Source organism: Rhinoraja longicauda, chromosome 6, assembly GCF_053455715.1.
Source record: "Rhinoraja longicauda isolate Sanriku21f chromosome 6, sRhiLon1.1, whole genome shotgun sequence".
Taxonomy (NCBI): Eukaryota; Metazoa; Chordata; class Chondrichthyes; order Rajiformes; family Arhynchobatidae; genus Rhinoraja; species Rhinoraja longicauda.
In genome coordinates this window covers 18,968,503-18,985,912 of record NC_135958.1, presented here as the reverse complement: position 1 = coordinate 18,985,912, position 17,410 = coordinate 18,968,503, and the positions used below count along the sequence as shown (strand labels likewise).

The window sequence follows — 17,410 nt, the reverse complement described above, 5'->3', positions numbered from 1 at the left end:
AGGAAGTTATGTGGAAACAACTATTTTCCCATTGACTATTTTTGCAAAGCAATCTTTTTTTCAGCTTGTCAAATTCAAAAATATTTTTAAAGTAGTATTTTAGTTCCCGATCGAAAATATGCATGAAAACACATATTTTCATAAGGAATGGGATAAGATAAGGATGATAAGGATAAGAACACATAAGGATGAATCTAGCAATCTATTTTTTGTGGTGTTAGTTTATTTACAAGGTATTCTGTTGCCTTATGTGGCTTCTGACTGCTGAAGATGGTGTAGTTCACTTATTTTAAAAACTTATTTGTGATAAAATCATAACACATTTTACTCACTGGTTTGCAAAATTGTTACACCAAGGCTGCAGTTTTTGAACACAGTCACAGTTGTTAAGTTTCCCAGTTACCAAGTGGTTCTAAAACAAAAAAACACCAGAAACACTCGGCCTCTGCGGTAGCATCTGTGGAAAGAGTAACAAAGTTAACATTTGTCAGGTTTTATTTATCTTGTGTTCCATTTTGTTAATTTTCATCTGATTTTGAGACCAGTATTTACATAGCTAATCAGTCCAATTATTCTTCTTCATGCAGACACTCTTAACAACTGGAAACAGGACCTAATCTTCTATACTGTGATAAAAGAACTTGCAGAAAGATGTTTTTATATAATCTGACCCTTCAAAGGGCAACTGGCATTTCACATGCCATTCATGGAAACTTCTCAGGTAAGCATCTGCATCATATTGGTTTTGTTTGACCCCTGCTATTAAGGAGTTTATTGTGGCATTGGTTTGCCAAGACATCCACGGCGAGTGGAAATACAGAAAGTTTGATGCAAGCTCACCAAATCAATTGTGGTCCACAGTTGAATTCGGGGGGGGGGGGGGGGGGTTGGGCTCCATGACTTACACAACAGATCAAGTTATGGAATGCCCATACATACTTTATGCGCTTTAAATTATTAAAATAAATATGAACTTTTGGGCAGACTAATTATCTTGCACTGCCAAAAGCTGTTGGGTTAGTGCTGAATGAAGAGCTTCATGGTGTTTCCTCTTGAGGCCTGGTTGCCAATTGTGGGATGGCTACAGAACTGAAGCCTTGAAATCATTGTGAGCTATGCAGTCACAGTGCTGTTAGGGGTGCCGTGAGGACTGTCGTTCCAGCATGTCAGCATACTTTATGAAACGGGTGTCCATTTAGAATTCCATTTTAGTCCTTTTCTCTTCGGCTTTCTGTTTTCCTCGGGGCGCTACAATTGCCCATGCAGGGATATGCTCCAGTGGACACCGGCAAATCAGAATTTAATTCTTGCCATAGTTAATTAATCGGCTCTGGGACTGATGACGTTCTTCCTGTATCTCTCCACTGTTGTAAGATAGGCAGCAGGCAGTTTGCAAATTTCTACAACGATCAAAGATATTTTATGGTAAGAGTTGGGGGATTAATGGTTCAATGGTACTTTATAACGTGCTACACACTGTTGCATCCTTGTCTCCATATTTCCTTACAACATAGGAATCAATTTTAGCTCATGGGGTCTGTTGTTAATGAGGCAATCGTCCCTCTAATTTTCCTTGTATAGTAAGCTTTCCACATTCCCATCAACTGCTCTAGTTTTATATCCCCCTGCTCGATATTAGAAATTCATAATGGCCAATTAACAATGTTGTGTCTTTGAGATGTGCGAGGAACTCAGAAGTTCCAACTGCATATGGCCCAAAATTGAAGAGATGATCAAAAATGGGTGCTGAAGAAGTGAGCAATGTTGCACCACTGTGCTGCCTGTATCTGAATGTTTGATGCTTCAGCCAAAATACTGCACTTCTGTAATACTCGACTGCAGCACTAAACTGCAGAATTGGGTTCCAATTCTTTGTTGAGCCTAACAGGAGAACGAGCTTTTACTATTTAGACTTGGTCCCATCTACATTATTGGTGAGATTATAGTTTTGTGTCAGCTATGGCGTGCATATTGTGAGTTCAAGTCATGTTCCAGAGACCTCAGCGCTAAAATTTCAACTGACATTATAAGAGAGTGATGTAGGGGTGACACAACAGTACAACAGACAGTGCTGTTACCTCACAGTTTCCATGTTCAATTTTGCCATTTGAAGCTATTATTGTTGATTTTGTTTATTTCTCTGCAACTGTGTGGATTTGGAATGGGAGATGATAAATGGAATGATTGTTTACGGTTGGGTGGGCCACAGGGCTTATTCTATGCTGAAAATCTCATATAAATCAAGGTTTGCAAAATGATCTAACTTAGCTGGCGTTGTGGAATAGATTTCAAAATTGTTTGAAATGTCCTTCACGTTGCTTCTTTGTGCGTTTCAATTTTAGGCACCAAAATGCAGGAGATTGTTGTTTCCCGGGGAAAGATCTTGGAGTTGCTTCGTCCAGATGCAAATACTGGGAAGGTGCACACACTGTTGACGGTGGAGGCCTTTGGGATAATTCGTTCATTAATGGCCTTCCGATTAACTGGAGGTACCAAAGGTAAGAATATTCATAAATGTGTGTTGACCTCTTTTGTGAAAATATTTATAAATTCTCCAAACAAATGATATGGAAATAATTGGTGCTGAACTGAAATCTATTTTCAATTTCATTTCAACACTTGCGCATCGTGATTCCAAATTATGTTGTAGAAGTACAGTCCGTACATTATACGTTGTCTTATTCCTGGTGGATGATGAATATGTTTGCGGTCATGCAAAGTACCACAGTGAGGAAGAGTGGGGTAGGGGATTGATTGGATTCATTTATGTCTTGTCTAACATGGTGACTTAAGATTGTCATTTAGAGATCTGCTTGTCCCCAGTGGTTGATTGTGGTCAGTCATAATTCAGTTATTTCATAGAGTAATTGGAGCCCCATATAGAAAGTCATTCACAGGACTTTATTTCCGTTTATTGGCCGATTCACAGAAAGTGGCCTTGAGATGGATTCGCTTTGGGAGCTTCCATAAAATTCTTGTGAACCAGATCAGTGTAAGTGCATAATTTAAAAATGATCCAGGATGGCATTGAACGGAATTGAAATAAACAAATGGTGAACTCCTTGTATTTATTTGTTCTTGCAATGTTCCCATCCCTATTTGTCTTTAGAAAGATGGGGATCGGGCTTTCATACAATTCAAAGACACTTTAGAGGATAATTAAGAGTCTGCTGTTTATTTAGAGCTACGATCACATATAAAACAGAGTGGTGGTTTCCATTTCTGGAAGATGTAAATGAACCAGTTAGGTTCTAATCTGAAAGCATCATGGCCACTTTTACTGATGTCATCTTTTTAATTCCAGATTAATAAAACCGAATTCAAGTTCCCCAGATGCTACAATAATATTTTCAACGGTTGGTCTCTGGCCTAGGCCTTTGAATTGCTAATAACAGTATTTATTCAAGGATCAAAATGCTAATTAATTGCCAATCCTGGCTATCTGTTATGATTCAATTTATATATATATTTAAATTAAAGGCACTGTATGCACTTGTCAGAAACCTTATTTCCTTTTCGTCCTCAGATTACATAGTAGTAGGCAGTGACTCTGGCAGAATTGTTATCCTGGAATACCAGCCATCCAAGAATATCTTTGACAAAGTTCATCAAGAAACCTTTGGAAAGAGTGGGTGCCGTCGCATTGTACCTGGCCAGTACTTGGCAGTTGATCCAAAAGGTCGTGCTGTCATGATAGGTGAGTGCCAGAGATGAAAGTAAGAACTGGAGCAGGCTATTCAGTTCCTTGAGTCTTATCCACCTGTTAGCATCATCTGTTTATACCCCTTGTTTTCCTGTTGCACCAGTGTTCTTGAAAAGAAATCACAAATTATGTGGGAGCAATAATCTGATACTGGTAAAGACACAAATTGTTGGACTAACTCACCGGGTTAGATAGTATCTCTGGATAAGCAAAGTTTTGGATCGGGACCCTTCTTCAGACTGATTGTGGTGGGGGGAGACTGGTAAGTAGTGCTTACAGCTATTGGGGCTTTTTGATTGGAAGATGGTTGGACATCGGCCAAAGATGGAAAGTGAGATAAGGGTAGAAGAGACGTGAAATGTGATGCCAGAGGAAAGAATCTGGGGGGGGGGGGGGGGGTGAGAGAGGGGAAAGGAAGAAATGGGTGCGTGTGCTTCCAGGTGGGGCACAGGGAAGAGAGAGACAAAAAAGGGCGAGGGAGGGGGTGTTTGTAGATTAGTTACCAAAAATTGGAGAATTGAATGTTCCTACCTTTTAAGTTGTAATGCCACCCAGTAGGAGGTGCTATTCCTCTAGTTTGCTTGTGGCCTTGCTCTGGCAATGGAGGAGCCCTAAGTCAGTATGGGAAGGGGAGTTAAAATGTTTTGCAACTGGGAGGTCTAGTAGGCCTTGATGGACAGAGCAGAAATGTTCTGCGAGACGGTTGCCTTGTCTATGCTTGGGGTTGTCGATGTAAAGGAGGCCACGTTTGGTGCGCCGAAAGCAGTGAGTGAGGTTAGAATAGGTGCCTGTAAACCTCTGTCTCATGAAGAAGGACTGCGGGGTCCCTGAATGGATATGCATGAGGAGATATAGGGACAGGTGTTGCATCTCCTGCAATTACAGGGGAAAGCACCTGGTGACGTGGTTTGGATGGGAAGACCAAGGAATTGGGGATGGACCAGTCTGCGGAAGGGGCTAGGGATGGGAAGACATAATTGATGGTGGGATCACGTTGAAGGTGACAGAAATGTCGGAGACTGATGGGTTGGATGCGGAGGCTGGTGGGGTGAAAGGTAAGGGTCAGGATTCCATCGTGTTCTGTGTGGGAGGAGGGAGAGCGAGAGCAGAACTACAGGATGTGGAGTCGTAGGTGAGGGATCCACCTACAACAGCACGGGGGAAACCACGGTTACTAAAGAAAGAGGACACCTTGGATGGTCCTAGAATGGAAAGCCTCATCTTGGGAGCAGATGTGGTGGAGATTGAGAAATTGAGAGATAGGATTGGTGTCTTTGCTAGAGGCAGGGTGAGAGGAGGTATAGTCCAGATAAATGGGAGTGGATGGGTTTATGTAAGACATCAGTTGATAGTCTGTTCCCTATGATGGGGAAAGAGAGATCAAGAAAGGGAAGAGAGATGTCAATCATATACTAACTTTTCTGTCCTGGGACGTGTCCATTGCCAGAGTGAGGCGCCACACAAACAACTGAAGTTGGAACACAACCGTCTATTCCTCTTGAATAGCTTTCAACCCAAAATTGAACCCTCCAATTTTAGGTAATAAATCTAGAAATTCTTCCCCCGTCCCTGTGCCCCACCTAGTTGTGCATCCATTTCTCCCTTTCTCTCCCTCCCCCCCCCCCCCCCCCACTTATCCCAGTCCACCTAGATTCCTTCCTCTAGCTAGCTTCACATTTTACACCACTTCTATCCTTATCTCACACTCACCTGCATCTACCTGTCATTGATGACGCCCTCACTCATGTCTCCTTGGTGCCCCACAGCTCCGTACTTGCTCCCCCTCCCCCTAGTCCTTACCTTTCACCCCATCAGCCGTCGCATACAACACATATTCCTCAGAAATTTTCGCCACCTCCAACGGGATCCCAACACTAGTCATATCTTCCCATCTCCACCCCTTTCCACCTTCCGCAGAGCCCATTCCCTCCACAACTACCTGGTTAGCTCATCCCTTCCTACCCAAACCACCCCCTCCCCAGGTACCTTCCCCAGCAACTGCAGAAGATGCAACACCTGTCCCTATAACCCCTCCCTCGACTCTGCCCAGGGACCCCGACAGTCCTTTCAGGTTAGGCAGAGGTTCAATTGCACCTCCAACCTCATCTACTGTATCCATTGTTCAGGATGTGAACGTATACATTGGGGAGACCAAACGTAGACTAGGCGATCATTTTGTTGAACACCTTCGCTCAGTCCACCTGAACCTACCTGATCTCCTGGTTGCTAAACACTTTAATTCTCCTTCCCATTCTCACACAGACCTTTCTGTCCTAAGTCTCCATTGTCAGAGTGAGGCTAAATGCAAATTGGAGGTACAGTATCTCATATTTCACTTGGGCAGCTTGCAGCCCAGTGGCATGATTTTGAGTTCTCTAACTTCAAGTAACCCCGGCATTCCCTCTCGATTCCTCCTCCACCCAAGTCGCACTTAGCTGCTCGTTTTCATCGAACAAACAGTTAACAATGACTTGTTTTCTTTATCGTTACTTTTTTGCATATCTTCCATTCATTGTTCTTTATCTCAGTACATCATTGCCTATATCTCTCATTTCCCTTATCCCTAACCAGTCTGAAGAAGGGTCTCAACTCAAAACATCACCCGTTCCTTTACTCTGGAGATGCTGCCTGTCCTGCTGAGTTACTCCAGCTGTTTGTGTCTATCTTAGGTTTAAACCAGCATCTGCAGTTCCTTCCTAAACCCTACCTGTCACTTACCAAGCTTTGTTCCACCCCCACCTTTCTTCCAGTTTTCTCCCCTCCACTACAGTCAGCCTGAAGAAGGGTTCCATCTCGAAATGCCACCTATCCATGTTCTCTTGAGATGTTGCCTGACCTGCTGAGTTACTCCAGCAACATGTCTTTTTTTGTAAAATAGCATCTCCAGTACCTTGTGTCCACAATCTGATACTGGATATTGAAAGACTGATCTGAAATTTGTTTGTCTGCTTTCTGGCACGGGTGGAAGTTGGGATTAGAAAACCTGGAAAATTTATCTTTATGTTCCCTCCTCCCAAAAATTGTGATCAGTGAGGGTAACTCCAGAGTCCCTTGACGAGGCTGCCTAATACTGAACTACAGATCTCGATTAACATTTTGATGATGTGTGGTATATTTCTGCTTAAGCTGCACATTTATTACAGTGCCTGAGAAGTATTTTTGTTTTCATTGTGCCTTCTGGTTTTATAACACAACTAATGGGTTTGTTACCAGGTGCCATTGAGAAGCAAAAGTTGGTCTACATTCTGAACAGAGATGCTGCTGCTCGCCTTACTATTTCCTCACCGCTCGAAGCGCATAAAGCAAATACTCTGGTGTATCATGTAGTTGGTGTCGATGTGGGCTTTGAAAATCCTATGTTTGCATGCCTTGAGATGGATTATGAGGTAATGTCTTCCGAGAATTGTATGACTAATGTAGTGAGATGAAACAGATTTTTTATCCTTGGGCATTATTGACAACTAATGAAATTGCATTTAATTTTGCAGAAAAATTAGTGCTTTCACAAGTCTCGCTTTCTGCAGAGCTATGTGGCACGGAAATGGTTCCTTTGGCCGAATTCATCCATGCTGACCAAGTTTCCTAATTGAGCTAATTCCACTTTGCGGGCTCCTGGTCCAGCTCTCTCCAAACCTTTCCCATCCACTTGCCTGCCCAAATATTTTTTAAATGTTTCAATTGTACTCTCCTCTACTTTCTCTGGCAGGTTGTTCTAGATATGCTCCACTCTGTGGAAAAAGTTGCCTCAGATCTCTTTAAATCTTTCTCCTCTCAATCCTGCCTTCTGGTTTTAGATTTCCCTACCCTGAGGAAAAAAACTGACCATTCATGTTACCTATGCCCCTTCTGATAAGGTCACTCCTCAACCTTTTACGCTCTAGGGAAAAAAAGAACTAGCCTATCCTCATAACTCACATCTTCCAGACCTAGTAACAATCGTGTACGTCTTTTCTCACCTTTTCCGGTGTCGTAACATCCTTCCTAGAGCTGGGTGATCAGAACTGTACAAAGTACTTAAATGTAGTCTTACCAACATCTTGTACGGCTGTAAAATGAGGGAAGAAGATTAGACTTTATTGCCTTCCATCACAGTGAGGAATGTGGGGAAACTGCTGTGGTGGATGTTTATTTTAACTTTTATGTAGTTGTGTGTCTTGTTGCTTTTTTTTTTAGTATGGCTGTATGGTAATTCGAATATCACTGTACCTTAATTGGTACTCGTGACAATAAAAGGCCTTTGAATATGATGTTTCTACTCCTACTCTAGTGCTTTATTGGCAAATGTACCAAATTTCTTTTTCACTACCCTGTCTACCTGTGTTGCCACTTTATGGAGCTGTGCACCTACACCCCTAGGCCTCTCTAATATAATAGTCCCCTGAACCCTACTCTGGTATGTTTTGCCAAAATGCAACACCTACGTTTATCTGAATTAAACTTCATCTGCCATTCCTTCGCTTAGTTGATCAAAATCCCATTTTTATTTGCAGAGAACCATATTCACTGTCCACCATACTGCCAATTTTAGTGTCATCCACCAACCTACTAACCTTGCCACCAACATTCATATTCAAATCATTTAATCTAAATAACAAACAACAGTAGACCCAGCACTGATCCCTTTAGCACACCATTCATTACAGGAGACCCAGTCTGAAAATTCTTTTCACACCTGAATCCGCCTATTGCTTGCCAGCTCATGCCCCACTCAACCCCCACCTCCTTCCACCACCTCTATACTGGCTATTTCCCTTCTAGAGCTAATTTTGAAGTTTGGATTTGAGAATATGATGAAATTCGGCTATTGTGGCAAATTCAGTCATGCTCTGAATTTTTGGGAGTCTGTTGCTAGTGACCAAGAGCCTTGAGAATGGGTTAAATATAAAACTCGGTTAAAATTAGCCATCTCATAATCAACCGAGTTAACCTCGACAATAAATAGAGAGTAGCTGGAGGAACTCGACAAATCAGACAGCATTTTTGGAGTGAAATGGTAGTTAACATTTTGTGTGGACTATTCATCTGCACTGAAAGATGGTTTAAGGTTTCGTGGTTTGAGTGTTCTTTTTCCCTATTATAGGAGGCGGATAGCGATCCTACAGGTGAAGCTGCTGCTAATACTCAACAGACATTGACATTCTATGAGTTGGACCTGGGCCTGAACCATGTTGTGAGGAAGTACAGTGAACCTCTGGAAGAACATGGCAACTTCCTGATTACAGGTATGGCATGTGTAGGCTGACTACAGATTGACTGAATCACATGTAGAAAGCTTAAGTTCAATGTGTACACGTCGCTTGTGCTAAATCACCAATTTGCCTAAATATGATGAAATAACAATTTGTGGTAACAAAATCCCACAAATGCTGGAAAGCTGCAGTAAAAAGAAAAAAAGGCTCAGTAGGTCAGGCAGCTTCAGTGGAGAGAGAAGTAGTTAATATTTCTGTTTGAAGAACTTTCGCAAGAATTGTGGAAATTGGTTGGGGGTGTGTTGGTTAAGCAGCAATTTATTATTTTGGGCTTGGTGTAAATTTATACCAGACCAGTAAAGTTGAGGATTTATCTGTTTGTTAAAAGTCTGCATGAAATCAGCAATTTTGGATTTCATTTTTATTGGGCAGTAAAAAAAGCTCTTGTGATTCATTAATTTTACCAGTTTCACCAAATGTGGAGGGGAATGGAAAAAGTGGGTGGTAAAGATTTGGCTGGCAGCACAAGGTCTGAGTGAGGCACATTCTGCAGAATTCCGGCAGCTATTGTTAGCACCTGAACCCACATTATGTGACGTTTCGGGTCGAGACCCTTCTTCAGACCCTCGACCCGAAACGTCACCTATTCCTTTCCTCCAGAGATGCTGTCTGATCCACTTTTTGTGTCTTTCAGTTTAAACCAGTATTCTGCAGTTCTTTCCCACCCACATTATAAGTGAGCACTTGTTATTGACCTTGAAATGAACAGTTTTGCCCAACAAAAGTGACCTTTCAGTGAAAGGCTAATGGCCCTGTAGATGAAGAATTTATAGTAGAGTCTTGAGTGGAGGTTGACTCCTATTTGGGGTGGAAGTTAGAATGGTATCTGGTTAAAGTATGGTGAGAGAAACAAAAGCAAAAAATCCTGTTGTGCACGCGGGCATTGAGAACCTGAACTGCACCATGAGCAAGATAGATGGTGGCTATTGAGGCTAACACAAATGCCAGGTCTTTGCCTTGGGATCTCCATTCTTGAACAATAAACAATAGGACAAGATTTCTAGCTGAAAAAATTAAAGCTCTGATGCTTGGTCTATACCTGAAATAGTTAACCAGTCTGAAGTATGTCAGGCATGTACTGGACTTTTATTTCTCATTTTATTTCACTGTAAAGAAATACAGCAAGAAAGCAGGCCTTTTAGCCCACTATTTTGTTTACACTAATTCTAGATTATTCCCATTTTGCCCTCCACTTTCCCCTAAAATTAATCCAGATTCTATCTCTCACTACATGCAGGCAATTTACATTGATCCATTAACCTACCAGCCTGCTTGTCTTTAGGTTATGGAAGAAAACCTACTCTGGTCTTGAAGAATTGTGCAAAATACATACAGGATTGAACCTGAAAGTTAATAGAGTTTTTGAGACAGTGGCTCAATCAGCTGTGCCACTGATTGTTATGTTATTATTTTTAAAATAGCAACGTTTTGGTATGTTGAAAATAAAATCTCTTCTGCAGTTCCAGGAGGCTCTGATGGACCTAGTGGTGTCCTAATCTGTTCTGAAAATTACATCACGTATAAAAACTTTGGAGATCAGCCTGATATCCGATGTCCTATTCCCAGGAGGAGGGTAAGAACTTTATTGTACTTTATATCCACCTTGCAGAAAAGAGGAGAATTTTGAATGTTGAAAATTGAATGTTGAAAGGGGAATTTGCCTTTTTCAGGGATGTCCCAAAACATTTCAGAGCCATTTATTTGTAGTTGCTGTTGGTTCATGAGAGAAAACAACATATTCATGCACGGCCAAATGTCGTAAAAATGATCATTTATTTAAAAACCATAAAGCCAGGAGAATTGTTGGTCATGAAGATGGGTCTCTGGTTTTCAGATGGGTAATTATTTTTGTGTATCTTAAATGAACAAATGTTTCATGTCCCATTTGTAACAAATGCCACTTTGTGCGCCTGATCTGAGGCTTAGTTCTGCAAACCGCTGACCCAGCTGAATCATATTGATGTCTGTAACGAACATCATAGTTCTTTAGGAAAATGTCTGCAGATGCTGGTACAAATCGAAGGTATCACAAAATGCTGGAGTAACTCAGCAGGTCAGGCAGCATCTAGGAGAGAAGGAATGGGTGACGTTTCGGGTCGAGACCCTTCTTCAGACTGAGCTCAATTGAGATTTGCTAGGGAGAATTTGATTTGGTTATGTATTCTGTCAGATTCCCCTAAAGAATGGGTGATGTTGAATGTAAATGAAGTCATAACTGAGCCGCATACATTTTTAGAAGTTAGAGGAATTAGGGTTATGGAAATGGAGTCACAAAGGCAGAGTCATATAGCATGGAAACAGGCCATTCAGCCAAATGCGTCCATGCTGACTAAGATGCTGCACACAAACTAGTTCCCATCTGCTAGCGTCTGGGCCATTCACCTTTATTGGATACCATATTCCCACTGCCCTCCATGGAAAAAGTTGCCTCTCTGGTTGCTATCAAAACTTTCCTCTCACCTTAAACCTATGCCCTCTCATTCTTGATTCTCTGCTGGGGGAGAAAGATTTTGCATTCCCCTTATGATTTTATGCACCTCTATAAGATCCTTCAGCCTCCTTCGCTCCAATGAATAAAGTCCTAGCTTGCCCAACCTCTTCCTATAGCTCAGACCCCTGAGAATAATATCGTCCACAACTTAATTGAATGCTGGAGCAGGTCTGATATGCCTTGTGGTCTTTCATTTTGTGTGTTCTAATGTATATACATTTTATTTCTGAGAATCTAAACCAGTGCCTTACTGGCCAAATGTCCCTCTGCATTTTGAGGTTTTTAGGTTAATTTTCCCAATGTAGATAGGTAATATTAGCTGGTTTGCTGTGTCTGCCTTCCCCATTCTTCTGGAAGGACACCTTAAAGCAAATGATAATCACCTGTTCCTGCTGTGATCCTTGGTATCAGGTATCATAGATGTTTAGTTTGTTCCCCATCCTGAATTTAATATATTGTTATTGCTGTATTTGCCTTCCCCATTCTACCCTCTTTCAATGCTAGTGATCTACATATGGAGTATGAATTTTGCATTGGCTGTAGTAAACAAGTCATATGACTACAGGTGTTGTCTGTACAGAGTTTGCATGTTCTCCCTATGACTGTGAATTTTCTCCAGGTGCTTCAGTTTCCTCCCACATTCCAAAGACATGCAGGTTTGTAGGTTAATTGGCTTCAGTAAAAATTGTCCCTGCTGTGTAAGGTAGAACTAATGTGAGTGATCACTGATCGGCGTGGAATCGGTGGGCCGAAGATACTGTTTCCACAATGTACCTCTAAACTAAACCTAAACTAAATGCATGACACCTAAAACCTAGGAACTCAGTAGGAACATGTGATTATCATTCCCCATAAGGTGTCCTCCCAGATTGTTCCTCGTTCTGACTTTAATATATTGCCATTGTTCCTTCGTTGTTTGTTCAAAAGCCCAGAACTTCTGACGGCTTAATAGAGTTAAACATGAACATTAAATGCTGGCAGAAACTATATTCCATAAATAAAGAAAAAAGGATACATCAAACTATAAAGTTGAAACTGTCATGATATAGAATTTAATAATTCTAGTAGATGCATGTCACAGACAGCTTTTTAAATGACTTCTGGATTTTCTTTCCAGAATGACCTGGATGACCCTGAGAGAGGAATGATCTTTGTCTGTTCTGCCACACACAAGACAAAGTCCATGTTCTTCTTCCTAGCACAAACTGAACAAGGCGACATCTTCAAAATCACACTCGAAACGGATGAAGACATGGTAGGCAAACTTGTAGATTTTGCATTTCAGGCATAACAAGTAAAGTCCTTGTTGATACATCTAGCTACTTTTAATGGTTTGGCTTTGTTGAGTGATAATATGGAATCAAACTGCGACTCCACATTTGTTATCAATGAATATATACTCGCCCAAGATCTGGTATGTTCTACAATTTCAGAATTGGAATGTTCTTACACCAGAATCCAGGATATGAACAGTCCACTATGAATAAAAATAGACGGTAGTTTTTAGGAGGATTTTATCCAATTAAGTTACAACAGTTCTGAACAGAGCAATCATATTTGTCCCCACTTTCCTTTTTTCCCCGTAACCCTATCACTCGATCTATCAAATGTATTGCAAATCGTAACTTTTTTAGAAACAAATTTTCAGTTTCTTCTACTTTGCAAAATACAACTTAAATAAATGAAGGTCTGGGGATTTGGCAGAGAAATCCCAATGGTCTTGATGTGTTTATCCCTGTAAAACTACTTGGCACTTCCGTGGGAATGAAATTCCTGAAACGCCATCTGTTCAGTTTAGATAAAGCTGCTTGGATGAGTGGGAGATTGTGGCAACTTTCCAGTCCCACCCCATCTCCCAATTTTCAGGGAATCTTCTTATATAGGTGGTGCCAGGGATAGCGTCCCCCATTCGCTACACTGTAGCGAAGGGAATGACTAAGAAATTATGATATTCGTTAATTTAGATTTTAATTGATTGGGTCTATTCAGATATCTTCATTAATAGTCCTTTTTTTAGCTGTTTGAGTAATTTTACAAGTTTAAGTATTTATAACTGTCAGAGAATTCTATATTTTTGACACCTGGTAAAGCCCAAGATGTGGCTTAGATGCCTGTCCGTTTATGGGCATTTCCTATTCTGTATCCCTCCTTGAGTGATTCTATTTAAGTCAAGGGACGCACTGAATTACTGTGATTAACCACCGCCAAGGGAGCTGTGAAACCCCATGGTGCAAATGCAGTTCCTTTTAGTCAACATGATTAGTTCACTGCTGAATACAGGTTCTCTGCTCATTTTCCCCCCAAATTAATCATGCATATTCTTTCAAGTGTACTCTCAGCTTTCCTGCCAAATACTTTCCTTGTCCTGACAATATGTTGGCATTTCTTCTTCATCACTAGGTTACAATTCCAGAACGTCAGACAGTCTGATACAGTTAAAATGGGCATTAAATGCTCGCATACTCCATAAATAAAAAGAAAGGGTGGATCAAACTTTTATGCCCCCTTCCCCCAAAGTATCCCTGAAGCTCGAATGCTTATCAAATTTGAATGCTGAATTTCTGAAAAGGACATAATAAAACATTGCTGTTGATTTCCCTCTAGTTTCTGATATCTGTTACCGTTTTCATTTTTCTTTTTCTCTCTGTTTGACGCTTGTACCCGCTCATTCACTGTCCCGTCCCAACATCCTGCTGTTCTTGCTCACAATGGAATTCGTACCCCATTATCTGAATCTATGTTCTTTGTATGTTTCCAGGTGACTGAAATCAGGCTGAAGTATTTTGACACTGTACCTGTATCCACTGCCATGTGTGTGCTGAAGACTGGATTTCTCTTTGTTTCCTCAGAATTTGGCAATCAGTGGGTATTCAGTTGTATTGTTAGTCATGCCAAATGTTATAAACTGCTTTGTTAAATATTTCTGCATCCTCTTATGTGAGTGAGTGGTCTCATGCAACTAATTGAACAATAGCCCGAACTGAATGAATGTTTGAATTCCTTTGAGAACATATCTTGGTGTTATCAATCCAGGATGTTAAAACTTTGTGGGCTCTTATAAATGTATATCACGAGGTTTTGAGGCCATATACAAAGTGTTCTTGTTGATGCATGATGCCTAACTTGACTAACGCTGTGGTTCAATCAATTTTAAGTACATTACCAACAACCAAAAAACAGTAAATATAACATTTCACAATATTTTGGGGCCTTTGCTCACTGCATGGACGCCCTTCCTTGGAAGAACCAACATAGCTCCTATTCCTCTATCATCGCCCCAGCCTCTCTGCCCCATTTTACTTTTAAGTAAATAAATAGGCTGTTCATACTGCCTGTAATGGTCTACGATACACTGCCCAACAGTAATCTGTCCAAAAAAAACCACACATGCTGGAAGCCTGAAACAATGAGTGCTGGAGATACTCATAAGGTCAGGCAGCATCTTAGGAGGGAGAAACTAAGTTAATATTCGGGTGAGGACCGTTGAATAATCTGTCCATCCACCGTGAAAATTTCAGTTGATGCAATGCCCAACTGGTTTTGAATATTTGTGTAAGGGGATCTTAATCCTTTTCCTCGGCATGTCATATACTTTTTCATATATTTTAATACGTACCACCTTTTCCGCTCTAATTAAAGACATTTTAGTTTCTAATTTGCTGGTCAATTCTTGTACTTTGGGCAGGAGAAATTCTGTGTTCTCTTTAATCAGAGTGATCATAGTCCTGGCTGCGCACTTTTATTGATCTTTTTTGGAAGTTAATGATGCCTGAATTCTCTGTTTTCAAAGCAGTTTCTATGTGGAAAACCTGGATTTGCCAGAATGATCATAGGCTCATTGATGGATATCTGATAGATTAAGGACATGTCATACACTTTTTGTATTTTTAGGTAATTTGTTTTTCATTATGTAAATAAAAAATCCCAACTTTTATATTGCAGTTACCTTTATCAAATTGCACATCTGGGAGATGATGATGATGAGCCAGAATTTTCTTCAGCCATGCCCTTAGAGGAAGGGGATACCTTTTTTTTCCAGCCACGACCTCTCAAAAACTTGGTATTAGTGGATGAGCTGGACAGCCTGTCACCAATTTTGACATGCCAGGTATATAAGTATTCTAAATCATTTACTTTGCAGGTCATCATCATCATCATCATCATATATATACAGCCGGAAACAGGCCTTTTCGGCCCTCCAAGTCCGTGCCGCCCAGCGATCCCCGTACATTAACACTATCCTACACCCACTAGGGACATTTTTTACATTTACCCAGCCAATTAACCTACATACCTGTACGTCTTTGGAGTGTGGGAGGAAACCGAAGATCTCGGAGAAAACCCACGCAGGTCACGGGGAGAACGTACAAACTCCTTACAGTGCAGCACCCGTAGTCAGGATCGAACCTGAGTCTCCGGCGCTGCATTCGCTGTAAAGCAGCAACTCTACCGCTGCGCTACCGTTTGATCATTTATCAGATTACTTGAAGGTATTTATTCACAAAATGCTGGAGTAACTCAGCAGGTCAGGCAGCATCTCAGGAGAGAAAGAATGGGTGACGTTTCGGGTCGAGACCCTTCTTCAGACTTGGATGATTTAGGAATTGATTGTCTCTTTTTGTATTGGCAGAATTGGTCACTGCTGTACATAATTCAAGATTCAAGATATCTTTATTTGTCATCCAAAAAAAAAATTTAGTCATCCACAGTCCAACAATAAAAGCAATAAAATAAGCAGATTACACAACCCCAACCAACACACAAAAAAAAGAACATCCATCACAGTGAGTCTCCTCCAGTCCCCTCCTCACTGTGATGAAAGGCCAGAATGTCTTTTCCCTTCCCCTGCCATCTTCGCCCGCGGTCAGGCTGGTGTCGTTGCCACGTTCCAGGCCGCGCCGGACGGTGAAAGGTCCGCGGCAGGCCGACCCAAGCCCCACGATCCGGTGCGGGCGAACACGCTGTCGCTGCCGACTCGATGAATCTAATTGTGTCTCATTCACCAAAATAGTCTTCTGAAAAAGTTTTACTTGACTGATTTGATTTGACTATTAGTAAATTGGCAGGATGATTGTTTACCCCTAATGTTTAACCATTGTTTTTACCTGCAGATTGCTGATTTAGCAAATGAAGACACACCTCAGTTATATGTGGCTTGTGGGAGAGGGCCAAGATCATCCCTGAGAGTCTTGAGACATGGTCTTGAGGTATGAGATGCATTTTTCAAAGTTTGTACAAATCATACCACAGCAGTGGCTACACCTTTAGTCACTCTAACCCTAGCTTCATATAATTGCCCAGTAGCTGGTCCTGTTTGCTATCTATAGGCTGCTTTATTAGCTGGTCTTAGTCAGAAATTGTGATGGGCTTTATTGTCACAGTAGTTTATGCAGAATGGCAGGGAGGTATTAGTAAAGGCTCTCATTCTGCTTGGACTTCAACACCTATGCCTTTTGCATGCTTTGTTTTAGGAAAGGCCAGGCCACTACTTTCACTGCTGATAAAATGATGTGAATCATGTCTCTTCTCCGAAATGTATTTGGGGAAAATTCTATTTCTCTGATTCAGCAGTCCATAGCTCTTCTCAAGTTGCTAGTTTTGTGAGTGCAGAAAATTCCTTCAGTTTTACACCAAGAAGACCAAAGTCGTTGTCTTTGGCCCCATCATTATTAATGTTCCACAATCACCAATTTGATTTCTTGTTGAATTTTATGCTGAAGCGACCTGTTTGCAATTCCCATGTAGTGGATAATCATTTTATAATAACATGGTGAAAATGAATATTTAAATTTCTTGCCTCATTCTTTGACAGGTATCGGAAATGGCTGTCTCAGAGCTTCCCGGTAATCCAAATGCTGTATGGACTGTAAGAAGACATGTGGAAGGTATGGTCTGAATAATGTAATGCACAAATTTGTTCAGATAGTATTCAATAATATTCGCCTAACTGTATCCAGCAATGGTGCT

General features: G+C 41.1%; 1 protein-coding gene across 3 annotated transcripts in view; it reads left to right on the top strand.

Annotated features, from left to right (window-relative positions):
- The window catches only part of sf3b3 (splicing factor 3b, subunit 3), a 104,583-nt gene that overhangs the window by 60,706 nt on the left and 26,467 nt on the right, over positions 1-17,410 (top strand). For all 3 annotated transcript variants that reach the window (XM_078400617.1, XM_078400616.1, XM_078400618.1), the window contains exons 2-12: positions 588-721; positions 2,343-2,498; positions 3,527-3,697; positions 6,917-7,089; positions 8,784-8,925; positions 10,413-10,525; positions 12,561-12,698; positions 14,202-14,305; positions 15,386-15,551; positions 16,555-16,650; positions 17,256-17,328. In XM_078400617.1, coding sequence (XP_078256743.1) covers positions 652-721; positions 2,343-2,498; positions 3,527-3,697; positions 6,917-7,089; positions 8,784-8,925; positions 10,413-10,525; positions 12,561-12,698; positions 14,202-14,305; positions 15,386-15,551; positions 16,555-16,650; positions 17,256-17,328 — 1,402 coding nt within the window. In that variant the 5' untranslated portion in view covers positions 588-651. The remainder of the gene's footprint in view (positions 1-587; positions 722-2,342; positions 2,499-3,526; positions 3,698-6,916; positions 7,090-8,783; positions 8,926-10,412; positions 10,526-12,560; positions 12,699-14,201; positions 14,306-15,385; positions 15,552-16,554; positions 16,651-17,255; positions 17,329-17,410) is intronic.